At 48.7% G+C, this 23521-nt stretch overlaps 1 protein-coding gene and 1 long non-coding RNA gene across 3 annotated transcripts in view; both read right to left on the bottom strand.

Moving 5' to 3' along the window:
- The window catches only part of LOC309841656, a 963915-nt gene that overhangs the window by 734315 nt on the left and 206079 nt on the right, over positions 1 to 23521 (bottom strand). The window lies entirely within an intron of this gene.
- The window catches only part of ARID1A (AT-rich interaction domain 1A), a 69818-nt gene continuing 51065 nt past the window's right edge, over positions 4769 to 23521 (bottom strand). Inside the window, exons 5-20 of one of the 2 annotated variants that reach the window (XM_082684727.1) lie at positions 22000 to 22240; positions 21628 to 21717; positions 20948 to 21115; positions 19976 to 20288; positions 18468 to 18613; positions 18266 to 18375; positions 16832 to 17041; positions 14175 to 14382; positions 12707 to 12839; positions 12359 to 12534; positions 11863 to 12013; positions 11647 to 11781; positions 11466 to 11562; positions 10110 to 11001; positions 9627 to 9757; positions 4769 to 7856 (exon numbers count right to left, since the gene is read on the bottom strand). In XM_082684727.1, coding sequence (XP_082540853.1) covers positions 6126 to 7856; positions 9627 to 9757; positions 10110 to 11001; positions 11466 to 11562; positions 11647 to 11781; positions 11863 to 12013; positions 12359 to 12534; positions 12707 to 12839; positions 14175 to 14382; positions 16832 to 17041; positions 18266 to 18375; positions 18468 to 18613; positions 19976 to 20288; positions 20948 to 21115; positions 21628 to 21717; positions 22000 to 22240 — 4932 coding nt within the window. In that variant the 3' untranslated portion in view covers positions 4769 to 6125. The remainder of the gene's footprint in view (positions 7857 to 9626; positions 9758 to 10109; positions 11002 to 11465; positions 11563 to 11646; positions 11782 to 11862; positions 12014 to 12358; positions 12535 to 12706; positions 12840 to 14174; positions 14383 to 16831; positions 17042 to 18265; positions 18376 to 18467; positions 18614 to 19975; positions 20289 to 20947; positions 21116 to 21627; positions 21718 to 21999; positions 22241 to 23521) is intronic. The other variant, XM_082684728.1, reaches the window with a different exon arrangement.

Here is a 23521-nt window from a genome sequence, read left to right as displayed (position 1 = left end):
GAACATTGCGTGTTGTGTGTACTCAGTAAAGATCTGGTTTATAAACCAGTTTGTTTAACTGATACCTATAGTTTATGGATGTGGGAACTAGGCTCAGAAAAGGGGGAAGTGGCCAGCCTGAAATGACACAGCTGGTGGCAAAGGCAAGACTTGCATTCAGATCTCCAGGCTGGCTTTTCTTCCTGCCACACCACACTATTTTAAACTTTCTTGGGTTTACTTCTTTCCCTCTCGTCCTTTTGTTCCACACAACTAAGAATCTGTACAGGCTATGCCAAGAACCTTGCATAGGGCACACCGCATCTTAACAGCTCCTAACTACTCTTTCCTCTAATAAATTCCTATCTTATCTATTTGATTTAGTCCACAAAATTGGAGTTCCTACCATGTGACAGGGGATCAGGATGTAGCTCTGAGCAAGACAGACACAGTCCTTGTCCTCATGGAGATGGTAGTAATATCTACCTCATGGATTTTCTAGTGCTTGGCCCAAAGTGCTTGATAAAGACAGGCTGCTGTAATTCCCCCGAACAAATAGGGGGAAAAGTGGTGTTCCCACTGGAGGTGTGAAGAAAGAAATTCAGCAGTTCTCATGGAGCTCTCACCATGCTGGGGCAACCTGACAACTCATTTCTTTCTGTAGCTGCCTTGCCTGGCTCCTGTACCATATCTGAAGATGTCCTTGGCCCCAGACTGAGCAGAGGAACAGACCTGTGTATCCATTCTCAGTAATTGAGTTTCATACACTAGACTTTCCACAGGCCCAGTCCCAGTCCCATGGGAATGATGGCATAGCTGACCCTGATCTTGGCTTTGAGGCCATGCCATTATGGGACAAAAGCGACCGCACTGGCCTCTGATTCTGTCACTGCCAACTTAGCAGGCAGGCAGGGGCTAATAACCTATGATGACAGGCAGCTGTGCCTTCCCAGAACTTTATCCTCTGTCTTTTCTCAGTGGGCATTCACTGGCAGTTTCCAAGGGTGCTGGGTGACATTTATATCCATCCTAAAATCTGGGGTGGCACCAATCAGGTTTTGGATGTTTCTTTTGGCCTCTGTTGTGTCATTTGAAGATGTCCATCCACAGCGGGACAAAGACCGCACTTGGCCTATCAACTGCAGGAGTCAAACACTGATCTTTTAAAGGCCATGGACACTAAATATTTTTCACCCTTCTGTCAGTGTTTGCCTTTCAGTAGTTAGAAAACCTTGACCCCACTGAGAGGCCTAGTGGGAAGGGCCTTAGCCGCTTGGGGGTGGCAGTGGCTGCAAGGCAAAAGAGCCAATGAGGTGGTGAGTATTGTTTGGGCCAGACTTGGCAGCTCTCCAGCTATGAAAGAAGGTTAAGGTCATTTGGGGGGTGGGGAGGGAGGAGCCTGGGAAAGAACTACTGGCCACACCCCTGGGTTCTCTACTGGCTAGGTTCTATTTACTTCTCAAAAGCAAATTACTCACAGCTCAGTGGCTAGCAGTTCTCTCAGTCTGTGGTAACTCCAGTCGGAAACTGGAGACCAGGGTAGGCTCCCCCTGCATTGCAGGGGAGCAGATGAAAGGAACCCAGGAAACCAAACTCCTAGGTAATGCTCCACACATAGCCCAGAAATGCACTTTCTAGACTAGAAATGGAGCTCAAGAGGCCCAGTACAAAAATAGTAATTAGCAACACAGCTCACCAAAATATAGATATGAAAAGTTTCCCATGTAGTTTTTTTCCCAGAAGGGTCCTAGGAAGGTGTCTTGGTTGACGAAGGATAGCCATTGTCTCTACCTCCCCCTCAATCAATAGAGGAATACTGATTCTTGTCCCTGACCCAAATATTAACAACCGCACTTTAAAAGCACTTAGCTTGATGAACACTTGATTGAAATTCTTGGGACAATTTTTACCTCATGCTGACTACGACAAAAACCAATCTTGTCTGTTGAGCTCCGCCGCTAGATTCAGTTACTCCTGCCTGTCCTCTGACCCAGGAAGGAGGGCCTCGGTTGTGGAACCTCGCTTGGTGCTTGAGCTCAAACCAGCCGCTTTCCTCAACGGTAAAATGGGAGCCAGAATACTGAGTCCCAGGCACCGTCCTCGATCCCTTGCAGGATGATGTGATGAACAAAATCTGGTACACAAGGGGCGCCTGGGTGGCTCAGTGGGTTAAGCTTCTGCCTTCGGCCCAGGTCATGATCCCAGGGTCCAGGGATCGAGTCCAGCATCAGGCTGTCCGCTCAGCGGGGAGCCTGCTTCCCCCTCTCTCTCTGCCTGCTTCTCTGCCTACTTGTGATCTCTGTCAAATAAATAAATAAAATCTTAAAAAAAAAAAAATCTGGTACACAAGTAGGTACTCACTAGAAAACTTGTTTCAGGTTTCACTTCGAAGGGTCCACAACAACGTCATTTTCTGTTACTGCTTGTGGTCTCTTCATTGTTTCCCTAAGGAAGGAGATGAACAGAGAAGCTGTATATTGCAACATTAGCCTTATAAAAGTAACCACATCTGGCCAACATCTATAATTTCACTCAACAACTATTTAAGTAGTACCCTGTGTCATAGGACCCGGATGTAGCAGTGAACAAAATAATAATGCTCTCAGCTCACATTATAGTGGGAGACAACAGGTGAGTATGATATATGGTTGACCCTTGAACAACAGAGGGTTTGAACCGCGTGGGTCCACTTACACAGATTTTTTTTTGGATAAGTGTAGTGCTATAAGTGTATTTTCTCCTATCATTTTCTCCCTCTTCCTTGACTGTAGGCATACTGTCTATAATACATATAACCTACAAAATATGTTAATCCACTGTTAATTTATCAGTAAGGCTTCCAGTCAGCAGTAGGCTATTAGTGTTCTGTTTTGGGGGAGTCAAATTATACATGTATTTCTGGGGGAGGGAGCACCTGGCTGGCCCAGTCAGGATGACTCTTGATCTTGGGGTCATATTTTCAAGCCCTAGGTTGTGGATAAAGATTACTTAAAAAACAAAAAGTAAAAATAAATAAAGGCAACATTTGTAAAATTTGAAAAAAAAGTATACGAGTATTTTTGCCCAGGGAGGGCGTTGGCACCCCTAGCCTCCTCACTGTTCAACTGTACAACAGGCTGGATGTAACAAGGGCTACAAAGAAGGCAGAGAGGGAAATCAGGCAGGGGGGCAGAGATTGCTATTTTAAATAGGGCGGATAGGGAAGGGTTCACCCACACAATATTTGAGCAAAGACCTGAAAAAGAGGACTTCAGCCAAAGAGTTATCTGGTCAAAGAGTATTCTGGTCAGAGGGGATGGTAGATGCAAAGGCCCTAAGGCGGAAACGTCCCTGTGTGGGGGAGTGAGCAATGGGGAGGAGGAAAGGGGCCCAGAGGGCTAACAGCAAGCCAGACAACCAAGGGCCTTGCACGTCATTCTGAGGATCTGGACTTTACTCAGAGAAGACTGAAGGGTTTTGTTTGTTTGTTTGTTTTTAAAGATTTTATTTGCTTATTTGACAGACAGAGATCACAAGTAGACAGAGGCAGGCAGAGAGAGAGGGAAGCAGGTTTCCTGCTGAGCAGAGAGCCCGATGTGGAACTTGATCCCAGGACCCTGAGATCATGACCCAAGCCGAAGGCAACAGCTTAACCCACTGAGCCACTCAGGCGCCCTGAAGGATTTTGATTGTAGGTTATAAAGGGAGTGTTCTGGTTGCTATGTCAATAGGTTCAACCAGGGGCGCCTGGGTGGCTCAGTGGGTTAAAGCCTCTGCCTTCAGCTCAGGTCGTGATCCGGGGGTCCTGGGATCAAGCCCCGCATCAGGCTCTCTGCTTCAGCAAGGAGCCTGCTTCCCCTCTCTCTCTGCCTGCCTCTCTGCCTCCTTGTGATCTCTGTCTGTCAAATAAATATTTAAAGTTCTCTTGAAAGTCCAAAAAAAAAAAAAAATGCCTAATGTGAAAGAAAGAAAAAAAAAGAATAGGTTCAACCAGGCAAAGCAGAAACAAGGTCAGTTTGGAGATTGCAAGAATTTTACGATAGGGTAGTGTCTTGAACTATAGTGGTAGTGTCTCGACTGAGGGCTCTTTTTTGGAGAGTGCAAACAGACTGGGTTTGGAAATGAAAGTAGTTTGTTTTGTTTTGCCAAGCACTGGAGTTGCTGTTTACTGGGAAAAGCAGGTTTCTAGGGGAAGATAGGGCATTTTAGTTCAGGGGTGTTCAAGTTAAACTTTCACACAGTTAAGTTGGAGGCTGCCTTGAGATAAATGCTTGTCTTACTGTTAAAAATTTTCTTGGGGAACCTGGGTGGCTCAGTGAGTTAAGCCCTGCATCAGGCTCTCTGTTCCGCAGGGAGCCTGCTTCCCTGTCTCTGCCTGCCTCTCTGCCTACTTGTGATCTCTGTCAAATAAATAAAACCTTAAAAAAAATTTTTCCCCCTCAGGAAAGCAGATATCCTCCCTTAGTCAACGATTCCAAAAAACCCCACTTTTTTCCTAGAGTATCATCAATTTCTTTGGCTACTTACACCCATTTTATTTCAAGGGGCAAAGGTGCCTTTTATGCCTTGGACTACCTATTGCAGATGAAATCATCGCAGCCACTTTCTTCGATTTACTTAAACTGTGGAAGGTAGAGCGGAACATGGTGCAGAAATGACAGGGTCCAGGATGCCACCATTTAGGAAGAGAGCACACCCAGGGAGATTTCCAAGACAGGACCAGCCATCCCCACCGCACCCTACCCCGCTCCCCCTGCCAAAGGTCAAGCTGTTAACTGGTTTGAAAACAGTAAAAAGCCTCACAAACGTCTTACCAAGATTTAATGTACATTTATTCTTAACACGTGGAACATATAGTATAAAGATTTCATACTGAATAAATGATATTCATTAAGCCAAAAAAGGAAAAAAGGAGGAATTTACATCAAGTTTTAGCTACATTGTTTGAAATACAAATATGCAGATTTTATCACTGAAAAAATCTCAATTGTGTTTCTTCATCAGGGAACTTCAACTGAACCTAGAACTTTTTCACACCTCGATTAGAAAGAAAACAAAACAAAACAAAAACCCAGAAAAAAATAAACTATAAGTTGATTGGCTGCTGAGACAGCAAGGACTTTTTACAGAGACCTGTACAGCATCGCGCCAAGAGGGGCGATGTCTGGCAAGAGATTAAATAGCTGTGTCTCGCTTTGTGCAGGTCACCAACTTGTTAACTCGTCATACTATAAAGGGGCAGCTGGGAGGGGGACCAAACTGTGGGGATCCAAGGGTATGTGCAATGTACAACGTCATATATATACACACGTGGCAGCGCAGCCGCTGCAGCTAAAGGTTAAAACCAGTTCTAAGAGGTGATCTCAGGGTTATTCATACAATCAAGGAGGAGAGAAAGAGGTCAGGGTGTTGTAGGTTCACACATGATACTTTGGGGGAAAAGCCTTTTTTTTTTTTTCTCCTCAACATTTAACTAAAAACATTTTTAAAAACTACAGCTTGCTGCTGACCCAGCGCTTCTCTTGTTTCCATGTGAGACATTATTATTACAGTATGTTTACAGTATCAGGTGTACAGTACAGTACATGGAAGGGTCTACACTCTACTGCACAGGCCTCTCCAGTGAACAGGGTCTGTCCACAGCTGCGAACTTCTCGGCTCCTGCAAGATTGTGAATGTACAACAATAAACCACACACAGTTCAGCAGTCACCTTTTTTGTCCTTCAGAGGTTTTTTTTTTTGTATTTTTTCCTTTTTTTTTTTTTACCATTAAAAACAGTTATGAAATGTGGCATCCCGTTGATGCAAGGGCCGGGAAAGCCATTTTTATTTTATTTTTTTTTTCCCCAAACTCACTGTAAACGACAGTAACTTTGGTTAAAATAAAAAAGTCTTCTATGTAGGCAGAGCTTTGTCTTTTCAAACAGGGTGGGGTCCTGAGGGGGGTAAGGTGAGGACAAGGAACAGAAAGGTGTGAGGTGGGGGGTGAGGGGTGTGGAGAGGAGGAGGAAAGAGAAACAGGAGAGACTTTTTACCCAAGGGAGAAGCTGGACAGCACAGGGTAAACTGGATTCTGAGGTGGTTTTGCATAAATAAAGGGCAACAGTCAGTTTCTAAGTTCTCCACACACGCACACACACACAGGGAGGGAGGTGTCCCACGGCTGTCATGACTGGCCAATCAGAAACAGTACATCACAAATGACTTGTGAAACCAAGGAGTTCATCAGCGGCGATACCGAGATGTCCAACAGCCGTGACTCGTACAGCGTGAACTCCGAGTGGTTCTCGTCCACCTTGGCCAGGGCCAGCAGTGCGCGGGCAGCCCGCCGCATCATGTCCACACTCGTCGGCTCAAAGGGTGGGTTCTGCATGTGGAGCAGGCTGGCCTGGCTCTGCTGGAACTGCGTGGCGGCGAGGCTGTCCTCCAGGAAGCCGAGGAGGTTGCCGATGCTGCCCTTCTGCACGGCGATGGCGCGGGCTGCCAGGCTGTCGCCCTGAGCCAGGTTGGCCAGCAGCACCACGGCCATCTCCCGGCACACTGGGTTCTTTCGGTCACTGAGGAAGCGCACCATGGTGCTATACAACTTCTCCAGGCGGCTGAAGGGGGGTGTGGCCAGGATCAGGTCCACATTGTTGTCCTGGATGCTGAGTTTGCTAAGGGTTTCCAAGACCAGTCTCTGGGGGGAGAGGACGGCGTTGGGGCCCAGGGTGGAGAAGGGGTCCTGGGCTTCAGCGGAAGGGCAGACAGCCCAGTGTAGGAGTCCGTCCAGGACAGGCAGGCAAATGCTCTCAGGGTATGGGGAGAGGTCCAACTGGCCCGAGATGTTGGCAAGCGTGACCAAGGTGTTTTCCCGGAGCATCTCCAAGCAGTCCCACCACCACTCCACTTTGTTGCAGCTCACCCCTTGGTCCTGTTCCTCCTCCTTCTCGTAAGTCAGTGGTGCCTGCTTCCGCTCTGGGTGCTTATGGTGTAGGAGGATCAGCTTGCCCAGGATCAGCAGCAGCCCTGGGTGTTTGGACATCTCAAAGTCGTTGCCGGGCACAAACGACAGGCTTCGGATGGTATTGGAGACACAGACACAGCGCTTGGCGAGGGAATCCTGCCAGTCCAGAAGGGTACACAGTGGGGTCTCATCTTTACTGTGGGGTTCGTCCTCTAGGATCTTGATGTTTCGGTGGCTCTGTGCCGGGCTGATGCCGAATGGAAACTTGCTGCTCTCCTTGGTGGCCTCTGCACTCTTAGCTCCCTCCTCGGTCAATGTGCTAGACCGGGTGGACAACATGTCATCCATTGTGGCTGTGATCCGTTTCTCTGGAGGGCCATCAGGCGGGGGGCCCTCCTGTTCTGTTGTCCCTGGCGTACCCTCTGCTGCCGTGACCTGTTTCCGGGTGACTGGTGGGCAGGGCACATGAGGCCGGGTCGGCAACAGCTCTGTCTTGCTCTCAAAGTGGGTCTGGATATGCTCAGTGGTATCCCCCCCACCAATCCGCCAGTGCAGCAGGCCACTGTCAAACTCCTGCACGCGCCCAAGCTTATCTGAGCAGTCCACCACAAACGGGTCATTCTTCTGCACGATCTTTACCGGAAGCTTGTCAAACTTACTAATCAGTTTCTCCTCACTACTCTCTGAGGCTGCCTTGTCCTTGCCCGAAAAGGCCATCTCCTCGTCATTTTCCACTACTTCCTCCTCTTCTTCCTCCTCTAGTTTAGGACCTAGAAGGTCTTCCTCCTCCTCCCCCTCCACGGGGGCTGGACTAGATGCCTTGCTGAGTCTCCCAGGGTCCAGTAGTGTTCTCTGTCCTGGGTCACCCACCTCATACTCCTTTAAAATGCCAAAGATCTCGATCAGGCAACGTCGGAAATATTCCACAAGGAGCTCTAGCAAACCTGGGAGCTATAAGAGAAAAACAGGAAATAAATGAAGAAAAGTGGGGCCAAAGGAGAGAATCCATGACCTGAGAGGCCTCCCGTGGTCTTCTACCTAATCTCCCCCTTTCCTTGTACGTCAAACGACCGTATCCCTGCGAGAGACGGAGTTGCTCCTTTCCCAAAGGATCTCCACAGAGCAAGTCATTCAATCTTTCCTGTGCCCAGCACACAGTTCTTCCTTCTGTTTGGTCGACCTTCTTGTAAGCCTGCCTCCAGCAGGACGGACATGTTGACCAATAGCTCTGCACCTCACCATCTCTTGGCCTCCTCTTCCCAGCCAATCCCTGCTTTTCCTCACCAGGCCCAGCTTCCTACCTGCTGGTCATTGCCAATGTCCCTCTTAGGACACTCTCTATACTCCACTGCCAAGCACAACCCAAGGCTTCAAGACGAGCTGAGAAGGGGTTAAGCAGTGTGGACAGATGTTCACCTACTCTCTTCTCCAAGCTTCCCAACGTTCCAGGAGGCTGGACCTCCATGAATCAATCAGGCAACATAGTGAGTGGGATGAGGTTCAGTCCTCCAAACATGGGACCAAGCTGGTGGTAGGCGGACCTAAGTTCCAGCTTGGATCCTGTATAGGCCATCTACCTCTAGAAGAAAACACTGAATCTCCCCAGTCAGATTCATCTCTGGCTGAAGAGAGTAAAGCAGAATGGAAAAAATAAGGGCTTTAGAATTAGAAAGATCTAGGTTTGCATTCTGGCTTTTCTAGGAACTAGCCATGTGACTTTAACTCTCCAACTTGTACTACTTCTGTCTTTCCATTGAACACGAGGGTAATTCCTACACCTGACACGATTGTTCTGAGGTCTAAATGGAATATTCCAAATGCCTGGCATATGGAAACTGCTCAGTCAATAGCTGTTCCTTTGCCTTCTCATGGCAATTTTATGAAATGGACATAAAGTCAGGCTTTGGAATTGGAAAGACCGCTGACAGCTGTGTGAACTTGGGCAAAGGTAAGACTCTGAGCCTCTTTACTCATCTCTAAGAGGTCATATTGTCTTGGAAGGCTGTTGTGAGTATGACATGAAAGAAAATACGAAGGACCTAGCACAAAGCAGCAGCACAAGAAACGGTTAACTCTTCAATGCCCCCTAGCTCAATAGACGGGTTGGTAGGTACTAAGGATGATCAAAAGAGTGAGATGGCGTAGCAGAAACTCTTCTCAGCTGTCGGGAAAACTCAAGGCGCACATCCTGTGGAGAGAGGACCTGGAGAACTGCTTCTGCAACAGTGTAGTTAAGATACTGCCACTATCGCCACCCACAAGCAGACTTCACTCCACTTCCCCTTTACGCATCAAGAGAATGGGGTCGATAAGGACCTCCAACGTGCACAGCAGATGAAGACAGGGCAGAAGAAACTGCGTGGCTCACTAATAAACACCACAGGTTTTTCTTGGTAGTCTTGAAAGTTGGTGTCTTCATTCACATCAACAGAATCTGCATTTCGTACTAGTACCAAAAGTTTCTCCCCAATTCCCTTTGAAGTCAATCCTGATACCTTACACAGAATTATTATTGTTCTCAGTGTTCTGGGCCCATGGCCAGTGGCAAAGTACTGGCATGGAATCAAAGCACTGGCACGGAAGATACCAGAGAGTGAGCGAGAGAGGGGAGACCATGTTGGCTGGGGCTGGCTTAACTCCCCATGTCACTCAGCGTAGTCTACTTCAAGAAGATCCCAGACCCTCCCATTCTGCCCATCTTTCCCAGGCACCTGTACTCACCTGACTGAGGTTGAAGGTCATGATGCTGTTGTCATCGTACAGCAGGATGTTAATGGTGTCTAATGCCCACGTGCTCTCGGCCAGCAGCCCAGACTTGAGGGACATCATTACCCGCCATGCCTCCGGCGTTCCTGAAATAAACCTCCATGTCGCCCATCTACCAAGCCTAGGTTGGCTGGATGCTCCCCCAGGGCTGGCCCATCAGTCCAGCTACTCTGAAGGTTAACACATGGCGGGAGGCAGTTCCTAGCTAGGAGAGGACACGCATCTGCTTCTAGGCCCCCTTCTAGGACATCACTGCATGGAGCCTGCCTTTTGGTAAAGCCTGAAATAAGCCTTTTTCCTTATCCAAAGTTCTCTGGCTCTATTTTAGACAACACTGTACTGGAATCTTATCCCATCCAGAATATTAGGATTGGAGACAGAAAAACAGACAAGATTTTTAGGGGCAGATGAAGCAACCTGATAGGGAGGTCTCCTTACCGATGTCTTTCATTGTGAGCCGCCTCCTCTGCTTCAACACAGGCTGTGTGGCTTCGACAGAGCCAGGTGGGAAGGTAATGTCCCGCCGGATCATGGGTGGCTGCACGGGGGCGGGTGCTATGTGCGAGGCAGGTACTGGGGGACCTGCCTTTTGCATCTTCATCCCAGAGTGTAGGAATGGAGACTTGCTAGGAGAGGTGCGATTCTCCATTGGCCGGGGCAGGGGAGCGGGGCTGGATACCTGAGGAATGTGATTCTGCATGCTTGGCGGGGGCTGGTAGTTGGATGGAGGGGGCCTTGTCATGGGGGGCACGGGGGCAGAGGGACCATATGGAGGCTGACGCGTGCCATGGGAAGGCCACGGGCCTTCATGGTTGGCCCTCTGATCCGTATGCAGCATTTCATCTGTTCGGTTCACGCCATGATAGGCGGGGCCCTGGGGGGCAGAGCCAGTGCTCTGCCTGTTGGTGTAATTGTAGGTCATGTCATTACGCCCTTGCCACATGGTGCCTTGCTGAGCGACCTCAGCTGATGCTTGGATGGGGCCGCCCATCATCTGCGGTGGCATGTTCTGCTGGGCATTGGAGCCGGGGGGTGCAGAGACACGGTCTCGGCCAAACTGGAATGGAAACTGGTTCTGGGGGCCGCCCGCTGGTCGGCGCTCAGTAGCAGCGGCAGCAGTGGCAGGATAGGCGTTGCCATACTGGTTGTACACATCTTGCTGAGGGGAAGGCTGGGCAGCTTGCTGCTGGCTGGCAGGCTGGGGCTGGGCTGGGGGCATCTGCTGCTGCTGGGGCTGCCCCTGCCCCGTGCTGTACGGCACGCTGTACATCTCCCCTTCGTGCCGCTTGGCGGGAGGGCCGTACGTGCCATCCATTGGCCGTTTGTAATTCTAAGACAGGGACAAGCAGAGGGGAAGTTAGTATTCTGCGTGCAGGGACCCAAGACCCACAGCTGCCAAGACGGCTATAGCAGACCCTCGCCGGGCTTCTGTGCCTCCAGAAGAGGACACGGACTCCAAGGAAGAAAGGAATCACCTTTACAAATGATCTTTTGAAACTTTCTGAAAGCAAAAATCAGTCCCTATTTCCCCCTGGTTCTCCCTTGCTCTACGTAGAAAGACGTAGAAAAGTTCAAAAACCAAAACATGGTTGGTTTCTGGCTCTTCTGGGGGAACTGGAGAGATTGGACTGGAATCTAAACAGGGATGAGTTGGAGGGCTTGGCTCTTCAGCAGAACCATGTGGGTGGGAGAAAACTGAAGTATCTAGAACAAGCCCTTCTTACACTTTTCAACTTAGGCCTCGAACCGACTTCTAAGGGGAACCTGTGTGTCAGTGCGCCCTGCTGTCCTCACCTGCTGCTGCTGCTGATACATTGTGGTCTGCTGGCTGGGGAAGGGGCTGCCGGAAGGGGTGCCTTGAGTGGAGAACTGATTGCCATAGGAATCATGTCTGTAGGAGGGAGAGAATCAGAGGATCAGGGTGGGAAATGGCAAAGCCTGAGCCAAAGAGACACTAACACCAGCCTTCCCTCACCGTTGCTGCTGCTGCTGCTGCTGCGGGGGGTAGCGGCTGGGAGAATACATCCCCGAGTCTGGGTTGGAAGGCATGAGATTCGGCTGTGGGGCTCCAGTGCCCATGTTTCCCTCGGGTCCTATTCCAGGCTCCGTCCTAAACACAATTGGAGAAGTGGACTGAGTCCACAACAGCTGTGGGGGGCTGGGGTGGGACAGGAGCAGGGACCATGCTCACCTCACTCTGTCATAAGGACCTCCATAGGGATAGTGCTGTCGCGGTCCCATCGCCACATTTCCCAGCCCAGGGCCGGCAGCTCGGCTGTAGGGGTCTCCCATTCCGCCATTGGGGCCCTGCCCTGAGGACATGAAGGGATCGCTCCCTGGTGCTGCACGTAGGAAGGAAAGCAGTGAGCAAACTGGTAAGCCAGCAAGCCTAGCAACACGCACCTTGCCTGCCCCAAAGACCAAGCCCTCTTCAGGGCTTTGGCTTGTTCCTACGGTTTCCCTGACAGGTTCAAAGAGATCTAAAGAGGCTCCAATCAGCAAAGAGCTCCTACTTGTTGAGGTGTGATGAGGTGTGGCCAGGGAGAGGGACACAAGGAAGGAGGTAGGGATGAAGAGTGGTACTTAGGTCTGGGAAGGCCGTATCTCTAAGAATGGCTTGTCAAGAACCCTGAACCGCTCAAGACATCCCCCCATTTCCCTGGCTCTGTCCTCAAGCAGTTGGTCACCTTTCCTCATGCCGCCATAAGGATCCTTATTTGGCTCGTAGGACATGCGCCCCATCATGTCAGAGGTATTCATACTGGGCTGGTACCCAGGATTTGGAGTCATGGAATTCCGCTTCTGGAATGTGGGGTCACTTCCATCAGGAAAGGCATCCTGGATCCCGACCGAATTGCTCCTGCTCCAGAGTGAGGAAAGCCAATTAAACCCCAAATAAAGCAATTCCTCCAGTAAGCAGGGCGTGTGAGAGTCCTTGGCTGGGCCGGCAGAGCAGGGACACCTCGGGCTGCATAGAAGCTCCTGCAGTTCCGCCCAGGTCCTCCCAAGCCCCTTGCCCCTGCTCCTGGCCTTACCTCATGCCTGGCAAGGGCGGGATCTGACTGTGTGGTGTGGATGCTGGAGTTGGTGGCTTCAGGTCTCCTCCTTCTGCCATGGAACTGCTAGTTGACTGAGGTGTCTGCGGCCCCTGCATAGACCCAGATCCCGCTGTGGATAGAGATGTGGGGTGAGCTGGCAAATCTTTAACTCTCACAGAAATACACAAATGCCATGGGGTCTCTTTCGAAAGGATCCTTATAAGGCTAAAGCTGGGCTTCTTTAAAGTCTGAATCGCCCTTCTCAGCAGGGGATATGTAAGGCCAGATAACAAAGAAGGGAATTTTGAGTTTTCTTTTCTTTTCCTTTTTTTTAAACAAAGGCTCCGTGCCCACTGTGGATTCTGATGTGGGGTTTGAACTCATGACTCCGATCAAGACCTCAGCTGAGAGCAAGAGTCGGATGCTTAACTGACTGAGCCGCCCAGGTGCCCTGGGGAATCGGAGGTTTCTGTTGCTCCTTGCTACTGTTCACATCTGGAGACGAGGAGTAGCGTGGAGATGCCATCACCATGCTAGGGATTTCCTTGAGTCTCTGCCAGCTTCCCTGACTACTTTTCTTTACTTCCCCAAGGACCATTTCGAACCTACTAAACCCTGTAATGCTGGTGTAAAAGTTCCCAGTCAGAGCCCCTGGAATCCTAGGTAGGAAGGCTCCATCTTGTCCCAGACCTGCAGTGTACTTTAGAAACCTAGGCGCTCCCACTCAACAAACATCTAGCACAGTGTCACCTCTCAGGTTTCAATGTTCCTCCAAGCTGATGCGAGCAGAACTACCAGTAATTAATGTTTCCATGAGTTACCATCCCCAGCAGCAGATATCCCACTGCTTAGGCCTCCCCAGCTGATGAGTCATCTCAGGCACTCATTACACCCTCAGAGGTCAACACCAGGGCACATGTGTTTACACCCACCTTCTAGGAGCCCTGGCCTTCTTCCCTTCCCATGCTTGCTCAGGCCCCAGCCTCCTCTAGAAAGGAGGGTGGGCAGAGGCACTCCCATCAGCGGAGTTCCATTCATATCCCCTCCCCAACCCCTCCTTCCCATTCATTAGCATCTCCACTCCCTGGGGAATTCAGGGCTCTAGTCTGAGCTGCATTCTAAGGCGCTGACATCAGTGGGCCAAAGCTCCCAGATGGCCCTGCCTCACTGTGATTTGTCAGACTTCCCCACTCCTCTGGTGTCCCTCCTACTCGCTAGTTTACAAACATTTGGCAAGACGCCAGGTGCACAACGAAAATTAAAACTTAAGGGCTGCTACAGACTACCTCTCAAGGGAGTCGCCACTGGCCGCTGCTCTTCAGTTCGATCACCGCGGTTAAGGCCTGGGGTAGGGCAGGGCAGAGCAGCCGTCCCTAGGGCCAGGCACTGCTGCATAAAGGAGCCTGGACCCTTGAATGCTACCCGTGAAGGGTGAGCCTTAGTGGGCTGAGCACCAGATCCTTACCAGGAGAGGGAGGCTGGATCTTGGGTTGGGACTTCTTGGAATCAGCAGCTGCAAAGATGTCTGGGGGAGGGTCTTCTCCCCGTTCAATCTTGCACTCAAAGGCATAGAGACACTGGATGTACTGCTTTTTCAAGGAGCTGGCAGCACTGCTTGAGGTGCCCACGTTGAGGTTGGTCGCAAGTTCCCGCCATTTTTTGTTCTTGTTGACCTGTACAACCAACCAGAAGAGTCGAGGGCCATCTTCTACCTGGTCTTCCTGCTCACAAGCCCCAAACCCTGTCAGGCTACCACGTACTCATCTCTCATGGAATAGCAGTTAACCAACCAAAGTTAAGCCCCCTTGGTGCAGAGTCCACAACAAGTTTTAAATCCATGGCTAGCTTCCCTCTACCCTTAGCAGGCTCTATTTACAGATCACAGCAACTAGCAGACAGTGCTTATTCAAAAAAGGGTAGATTTCACATCACTATTAATGGGAGAGAACAGAATTCAGAAGGTATGATGCTTAACACAAGTACAGTACTGAAAAGGGCTGTGCAAGTCACCATCAGATCCAAACCCCTTCAAAGGCAACAATAAAAATCAACATTTTCCAAAACAGAGGCATGGCAGTATCAGCTACCACTCTGCTTGACTTACTTCGTCAAACTGGAAGTTTCCATATCTGGGGTGTTTTCTTGTTGTGGGGCTCTTTGCAAATTTTACATTCTTGTGCCTCTGCTGTCCCGCTTTTCAGTGACATGTCACAAACTACAAGCTCCCTTTCCTCACCAGTCACTGTCCTGGTTGTCCAGGAGATCCCTCTAACTTCTCTGTGCCCTCCCAGCGGCCAGCCTACACGTGTCTCCTTTCCTAAGCTTCAGGACACACTGACCAAGACCATTCCCCAATCCCTACAATTAGATGGTCTTGCTGCTCTAGCCAGGTAGGTGTCCTTCTTCATGTATTCTCATGCTTAACTCATCCACCTCAAAGGCTGGGAACACCAGCTTTCTAGTCCCAGACCACACAGGAAGCTCAACATGCTGTGGTCTGTCTGCTGACCTGGTACCTACAATACCGGAGAGAAGAGTGATAAGGAAGCAAAGAGAGGGACAACCTACATGGTGGGGAGGTGACCAGGAACACTTCCACAGCAGGCTACCATCTGAGCTGAAGCCTGAAGGTTGGAGATGGCGCTGGCCAGGTATATTCCAGACTCTCCTATATCTGTGCCATGCAGGCCGGTCAACTGGATGACCCCTTCCTCTATCTTCACAGAGGCTCAGGACTCATATTCTGCCTTCTTGGAAGCTTGAAAAACTAACTCTCTCCTCTGAATTCGCACTGTCTTTAGCATTCAATTACATCCTAGCCCCTAAAAGGCTGGCATCCTTTCGCCAACCAGAAGACAGGCGCAGGCTTCAGGATTCCCTCTGGACCGCATCCTAGGTTCGGTGAAACCAAAAGCCCATCCAATCGAAAGTTTGCCGCACCTAACACGACGCACCCCCCCCCCCCCCCCCAGCTTTCCCTACAGGCAGGAGAAGCCTGCTTTGGAGAACTCAATACCGGGGAGAATGATAGGAATAAGCCCAGGGTCACCTCAGAAGCCTGCTGTGGCTTTGCTTCCCACGCCAGTTATGTGGCGGTGTGCACATGTCTTGTTTTGTTTTGTTTTCCTTTGTGGGGGAGGGGAATAAAGCCTGAAGGGAGAAGGAATTCATAACTGACTGTTGGTTGGCTTCATTCCAATCACTTTCTTTTCTGCTGGTGACAGCTGTTTTCCTCTTCTGATTTAGAAGGTTTGGAATACGTCTCTCCCCGCCACGCCTCCCCCTGAGCTCAGCCACAAACTCAGATCCAACAGCAGGCTCCTGATCTGATGACTACAGAATACACATAGGAGGAAAGTTTGCAAAGCACAGCACTGCCTCAACTCTTTGCCTCCTGGGCTGAGTGTGAAGCAAAGCTCTAAGGCTTCAGAGCAGGGGCAAGGTTCAGGGAGGTATCCAGTTCAGAGGTTTTTAGCACAGACTAATGCATTCACATCAGTATGCCATATGGAGCACCTAAACACAACTTCCCCACCTACTTCATCCCTCATAAGCTATTTCTATCAAATAGCTCCTGAAATCCCATCTTCACTGGGATTGGAAGGGTCAGCAACTACCATACCATCTTACAGACCAATTTACACAGCAGACATCTTGCTGCAAGCTTTGAGTGTTAGTTCTAGCTTCTAATGGTCTAGCAGGATACACACTCTCCCTACTTTACAAGTAAGAAAGTTAGGGCTCAGAGTGGTCATACACCTTGATTAAGGTCACATGTGTTGTTAAGTGGCTAAGAAAGAATTCAAAACCAGACCCAGCTTTGCAAACCATGTCCTTGCTTACTATGCCAAACTGCCTCCTGCATTTTCCCTACCTTTGCACCCCAGTGAGACCCTAGACATATGGTAAACTCAATACTAATACATTATACTACCCAGGCAGGTCTCAGCCTCCTCTTTATCTTATCTTCTAGAAGCCCTGTGCTTCCAGTCTGTCAGTATGTGCCTCAGAGAGCAGGAGACGGTGATGTCCCTGTAGGAGGCTTGGCACCAGGTGAAGCCACTGAGTACCTAGAGAGAGGCTTGTCGAAACCACAGAGGAAGCCAAGTGCTAGGCACTCACCTGAGTCAATCCACCAATCTCCTTCACAGACACATAGAGGCGATAGAGGTCCAGAGGTTTCCTACCCACAGCAGGCAGATTTGTCATGCCCATGGCCTTCTCCTCCGTGAAGGCCAGATAACGGTCCACCCACATCTTCCTCTCAGGCTCACCACCCAGCTCATACAACTTGGTGATCTTCTCATTGGTTGTAGTAGAAGAACTGGATTTCTGGAAGGGGCAGGTCAAGATTCATAGGAACCGGTCAGATTCAAAGCCTATGCTAAGGGTGGTCTCAGAAGTCCTTTGATTAGGACGGTGGTAAAGCTTCTTATTCTGGGGCAGTCACTAACATGTACCTTGCCTTTTGCAAGGTCAAAAGACCAAATGGGAGCTAGAAATTCTTCCTGTAAAGGAAGGAAGCTAACATTGCCTATGTATTATGCATTGGGTGCCATGCTAGATGCCTTTATATATTAAGCATTATTAATTATCCTCCTCTTAAAAGATAAGGAAGCAGGCACAAGGAGCCCATTCCTAAAACTCACTGCTCTTAAGTAACAGAGCTAAGTGTCAAACCCTTATAAACCTGACAACAGTGTCACTATACTACCCCCGTGCTATTACCCAGGAGCCTGGGCATGCTGTCAGAGACTGTTTCAGAGAACTCAAGAAATTCAAAACGTGATTTCGAGACAATGGGATGGACTCAAATGAAAAGAAACTTCCTCTTGTCAAGAAAGGAAGGGTCTTCCTAACCTTCCTGAAAGGCTCTGGATGTTAATTGTCCTGTCCCAGACAGGAGGATGGCTACGAGGGCCTGAGAGCCAGAGGGGAGGGTCCACAGAATGTGGCAGCTGTACATTTTTATTTCCCCAGCTTTACGAGAAAGGGAAAATGGGGTATGACAAAGGGCAGAAATGTTTCAAACACTGAGCAGGTCCCCAGATTGCCATACAAGCCAACAGACAGCACCCTCAGGACCATCCTACTGGGAGGCCAGCAAGGACCCAAACTCCCACTTGCCTCATCCTCCTCTTTATAAAACACAGGGCACCAACCATTCCTGCTGCTCGGAGGAAGGTCCAGGAAGAGAAGAGCAACTAGTTGCCCATGGCACACACCACCTACCAATGCATGAGGACAGGGTGCACAGTTTCCCAAAGGGCAATACAGAGAATTCTACACTGCAGGCCTGGCATTTCCTCTATCACAGACAGCTATGAAAACATTGTGTTATTTCTATTAGGACCCTTTAGGCTAACTGAAATCTAATTCAATGAGCTATTAGCCTGGGACCCTCCCTTCATGATTAGAAGAGGCAAGAGCAGACTTTTCTGAGATCTAATCCGTGTCATAAAAGGCTAGAGTCTAGTCACCTTCTTTTCTTTTTCCTTCCTATCCCTGGAGAGGATGGGACAGAGAGGTGAGAGGAGTCAGGATATAAATCATTACCTTGGATTTGGATTCTGTCTTGGGTGTCCCATCTGCCTTATTGTTCATTTTGGTGGTTGGAGTTAACTTGACATCCCCAAGGCCCATCATCTCTGGGCTGGCTGCCATCCCTATAAAAAAGAAAAAAGATCAAAAGTCCAGTAAGTTTGAAATGAAGATCATTCTAGAAGAAATTCCTGGGTGAGCAAAGGCTTGGACTTACCTGCTGAATTGTTGGCCATGGTCCCACCCATGGGATACGGGGGTCCCTGAGGGTTGATCATGCCAGCCATACTATTAATCCCTTGTCCGTAGGGAGGTCCAGTTCCCATCATGCCCCCCTGGTTCATATTGGGGTAGCCTGGTGGCCTGAGGAAGAAGATGGAAAGTGACAGACAAGAGTTAGAGACACTGAGCTTTCAGATTTGGACCTGAGCTAAATAGTTTGTGAGCCAAGATCATCTAGTAAGGCTTAAAAGGAAAAAGTTTATGGGTTTCCTAAACCACAACCATGTACCACCTGACCTAGACATTCCTATCTACTACCTCCCATGAAAGGTTCTAAGATGGTTCAGGCTCCAAACAGGAAACCATAGCTCAATTTTAAAGGATACAATCCTTGAAGAAGGGACCCCTACCGTGTCTCTTAAGTACCACCTCCCTCCAGGCACTTCCAGTGTCAAATGTGTTTCCATTTAAGGGCCCTCTCTACGGCAAAAGGCCTAGATTTTACCACTTTGTCATGTCAAATCCCAACCAATCTGGACCCCTCACTGAACAGCACCTGGACGTGCTTTCTTTTTTTTAGATTTTATTTATTTATTTATTCGACAGAGAGAGAGATCACAAGTAGGCAGAGAGGCAGGCAGAGAGAGAGAGGAGGAAGCAGGCTCCCCGCTGAGCAGAGAGCCCGATGTGGGACTCGATCCCAGGACCCTGAGATCATGACCCGAGCCGAAGGCAGCGGCTTAACCCACTGAGCCACCCAGGCGCCCTGGACGTGCTTTCTTGATGGATCTACTGCTCTATGCTTCCATCATTCTGAAGTACTACCGAACCCATCTCTTTACCACTAATTACCCTATTCTACCTTAGTTCATCAGCATTCCAGTAAGACAAGAGTCACTGTAAGAACTGTAGCCACCAACAATGGCGTACACAGACAGGGCCTTCAAAAGCCAATGGAATCATATTCACTGAAGTGAACAGCCACCAAAGTGAGTGTCCAAGGAAGAATGGATGAATCTTCAAGGTCATTAAACCAAATCACATGAACTCTCTGCACGTTAGTGCCAGATTCAAACACAAAGAACCACACAGAACAGTAGAGAAATGGCAAACCACAACCCTACCATTCTCCATTTCTCACACTACAGATCCAAGTCATGTGTATCATTAAAATCCCTTGGGAGACCAAAAAAACTAGATTGACAGAAGAAATAGAGAAGCTCTGAAAACTTATTTTACTCATCAAAATAAGCTATGCTTTATAAAGTTCTTTACATACAATGTCTGGTCATGTGAAATTTGATATCAATTGAAGATGCTTAAGAATCAGCACTTTTGTTGGTTTTCTTTCCACTGCAAGGAAACCCAGTTTTCTAAAGAGCTCTCAATAAAATACATATTTACCAAAATGGCATGGTTCAGATCCAGAAGCATCTCAACAACCCAAATAACTTTGAAGTTTATTTCCTTCTGCTGACACCCTCTTCACTTCCTAGGCCTTACCTGTTTTGGATAGAGTTGGCAGCAACATGCATGGCGACAGCAGTTTCTTGAGTTTTCCGGTTCATGCCCCCTGGTGGGGGACACATCCCTGACCCAACCTGAGGTGGCATATTGGCCATGTTAGGGCCATAAGGCCGGTTGCCCATGGAGGGATGACTTATTCTCCCGGGAGGGAGTGTGCCATAAGGTGGGATGCCAGGTTGCCCATGCATCTGACCTCCAGCACCCATAGGGTTCATGCTTCCGGCCATGCCTGCACTGGGGTAGTTAGCATTGGGCAAGGCGTTATAGTTTGGCTGCCTGGGGTAGCCTCCTGGGAAGGAAAGAAGAAGAGAAGACGCAGAGACTGGTTAGTGATTTACTAGCAATTCCTTAATCCTGCTCAGCTCTAAAACTCCAAAGATAATAAATGATAGGAATCGCTCGCTATTTGATTTGATAAAAGACCAACTTCATTGCAGCCTTCACCCCATTAAAAAAAAAAGGCGGGGGGGTGGAGAGGCAAGAAACACAGAAAGGCAGGCCTCAATTGTCCTCTCATCCTAAAGCCAGCGCAGCACAGAGCAAGGCTGGCTGGCAGGCAAGAGTGGCTTTGCTGCTACCCAGGCCCCTCATCTCCCAGAACTCCTTCCTTTCTATATAGGTAATCCGCCATCTCTCCCGTGCTCTGCATGAGACATTCAGCTTTAGATCTGTCCAGAGCTCATTTTGAGCAAAGATACGTTCTATTAGGACTAACTTACTTTAATGGCCGTTAAGTGTCTGCCCAGTCTTGTGCAAAACGTCTTCTCCCCATTTTACAGATGAAAGAGAGACTCAGGGATATTCAGGGACTTTCCCAGGGTGATAGTCCTGCCTTATTTTAGGGCCTGGCTTTGGTGGATTTAAGGCAAAGGGCAATCCTATTCTTAAAACCCAGAGAGCAGTGTATGTATACACCTCTGTGTACTCTTGACTGGGTAGCATACTCACCCTGTGGACCATACTGACTCCCCTGGGGACCGTAGCTCCCCATGGAGTTCTGCTGGTAGGAGCCCATGCCTGTGTGTATCTGTCCACCTGAAGGCTGACGCGGAGATAAGGCCGAGCCGGGCTGAGGGGAACTGTACTGGGGCATCTGGGGGTTCCTCTGCATGTAACCTATTTGTGGGAGTGTCCATATATTATTACCTCAGTATAATGAGAACAAATGTTCTCCCTTATCACAGGACCTCACCATCTACATTTTCTTTAGCAACTACTTGTACAAAGTCTGTATCTTATTTGCTATATAATTATGTGCTCTTTTAGGCACCCTCCAAAGTGACATAGCCATTAACCAGGGCATGGCAACTGTTTCTACTAAATGCAGGTCTGAAAGACAAAGCACTGACAACAAAATGGGACAGCATTTAAAGAGTAAAGATTTCATGTTGAGTCTTCAGTATTTGCTGACCAAATTAGATACTGTGAAGGGAGGAATTCAACAGAACACAAACAAGGAAAAGCACAATACTGGAGCCACCAGCATGGTCAAGCCCATTCTAATTTCACGATTCACTGCTGAGACTGTCCTAAGCTTCCTTGTCATACAGTTCTCAAAAAACTATTGCACGGGATAACCAAAAAGCTCCCTTAAACTTCCACACCTCCCTGAAAGCCCAGGGTCTTACCTCGATCTTGGGCAATGCTCGATTGGTTCATGGAAGGATGCATGATGCTGTCCGACTGGCCACTGGGTGGCCGAGGTGGCATCTGGTTGCCTGCTCGAAACACAAAAAGAAGCCAATCATGCCTAAGCCTGGAAATTCTAGGTAGGAGGTCATTTCAGAGCTGAAAATAGCTCCTGCAAGGCTAAATCTCCCAATACCACATACACAGGAGGACCCCACCAAGGGGGTCCCACCTCTCTTCTTCGAATGCTGAAGGGAAACTTCGTAGACATGAATTAGAGATGCTCTTTGTGGCAGGGGAAGGCTAGGGCCCTGCTATCACTGAGGGCCAGTACCTTTACCCTCTCCCCGAAGTCCAGCACTTGAAGGTACCTGGCACTGCAGCAGGCGAGAGTGGTCCTGAGCGAGACTGAGCAACACTGGCGGGAGAGCCAACAGGGGATGGGGAGGGGCCTCGGATGCCAGGCAGGTGAGGGGAGGTATGAGGAGAGAAAGGAGACTGAGCTGGATTACTCTGCTCTCCTTGGCTGCTGGAAATCCCTGATGTGCTCACTCCAGGACTCAGAGCTCCTTCTGTCCCCATTGGGAGATCGTCTATTGAACCAGACAGATCCTGAAACACACACAAGGATATGGATTAGCAATGTTAGGCAGAAAGACTCTTCTTTCAACAGTTGTACTACACAATTAATATTTTCCCTAGACAACCAAGAGCAAACACACTGCACAAGTTATGTAGTCATGATACTAAAGCTTACAGATGGCAAAGTATTCAGAGTCAGATAGAAAATACCTCAGACTCTGAGCCTTTAGTCTTTGTCACAACTATTCAACTCTGATACGATAGTGCAAAAGCAGTCACAGATAATACATCAAAAAATTCGTGGACTGTGTTCTAATAAAACTTTTATTTATAAAAACAAGTAACTAGGGGTGTCTGGGTGACTCAGTGGGTTAAGCCTCTGCCTCTGGCCCAGGTCATCATCTCAGGGTCCTGAGATTGAGCCCCACATGGAGCTCTCTGCTTAGCAGGGAGCCTGCTTCCTCCTCTCTCTGCCTGCCTCTCTGCCTACTTGTGATCTCTCTGTGTCAAATAAATAAAATCTTTTTAAAAAAATTAAAAACAAAACAAAACAACTAGCCCATAAGCTGTAGTTTGCTGACCCATGGTCTATCTACCAGAGCAGATCATCCAGCACTTTGATCTTCTTTCTTGTCCCCAACTTCTATAGTTGTAAGAAAGCTGCTCTTTCAGTAAGGCTTTAGTTCTTTCCGATGGGGAAACTTAACAAAACACTACCAGGATGGCACCAGGAGCTAGCTACAGGAGAACGTTAAACAAGTCTGGGCAATGTTCACAGATCCCCTCTCCATCAGATTCTTAAAACCTACATTTACCAAGGACACACTTGCTCCAAGTTACCACACGGTAAACATAAAGGATAGGATGTGGGAAAGGGATATATTGTATAGGAAAGATAATTCCTTAACTGCCAAGGAGATTTGGAACTATATTCCCAACAGCTGGCCCACAACAGGGATGAACAAATGCTTACCAACTGAACAAATCAGTTTTCCTTCTAGCTTTTTCAGTGAGAACTTGATGTTTAATTGGGGGGCTTTGCTTACCTTGAATTCATCAGTAAAGAGTTCACTCTAGGTCAGTAAACTCCCCAGATTAGCAACCAGGAGCTCAATATGAGAAATGTTCACCACCAGAAATGCACACCCAGCCCCAACCTCATTCTCTAGCAGTATCACTGGTTCAACACCACATGTTAACTTCGGGCTGGGAACGACGATATGCTGAACAAAGGATGAGAGCTTTAGGCAGGCGCTCAGATCTGGGAAACACCTAATGGTGAAATGGTTTAAAAAGTTCTCTTAAAGAAAT

The sequence above is a fragment of the Mustela nivalis genome, assembly GCF_964662115.1.
Source record: "Mustela nivalis genome assembly, chromosome: 10".
Taxonomy (NCBI): Eukaryota; Metazoa; Chordata; class Mammalia; order Carnivora; family Mustelidae; genus Mustela; species Mustela nivalis.
This window is presented reverse-complemented; position numbering and strand designations above follow the sequence as displayed.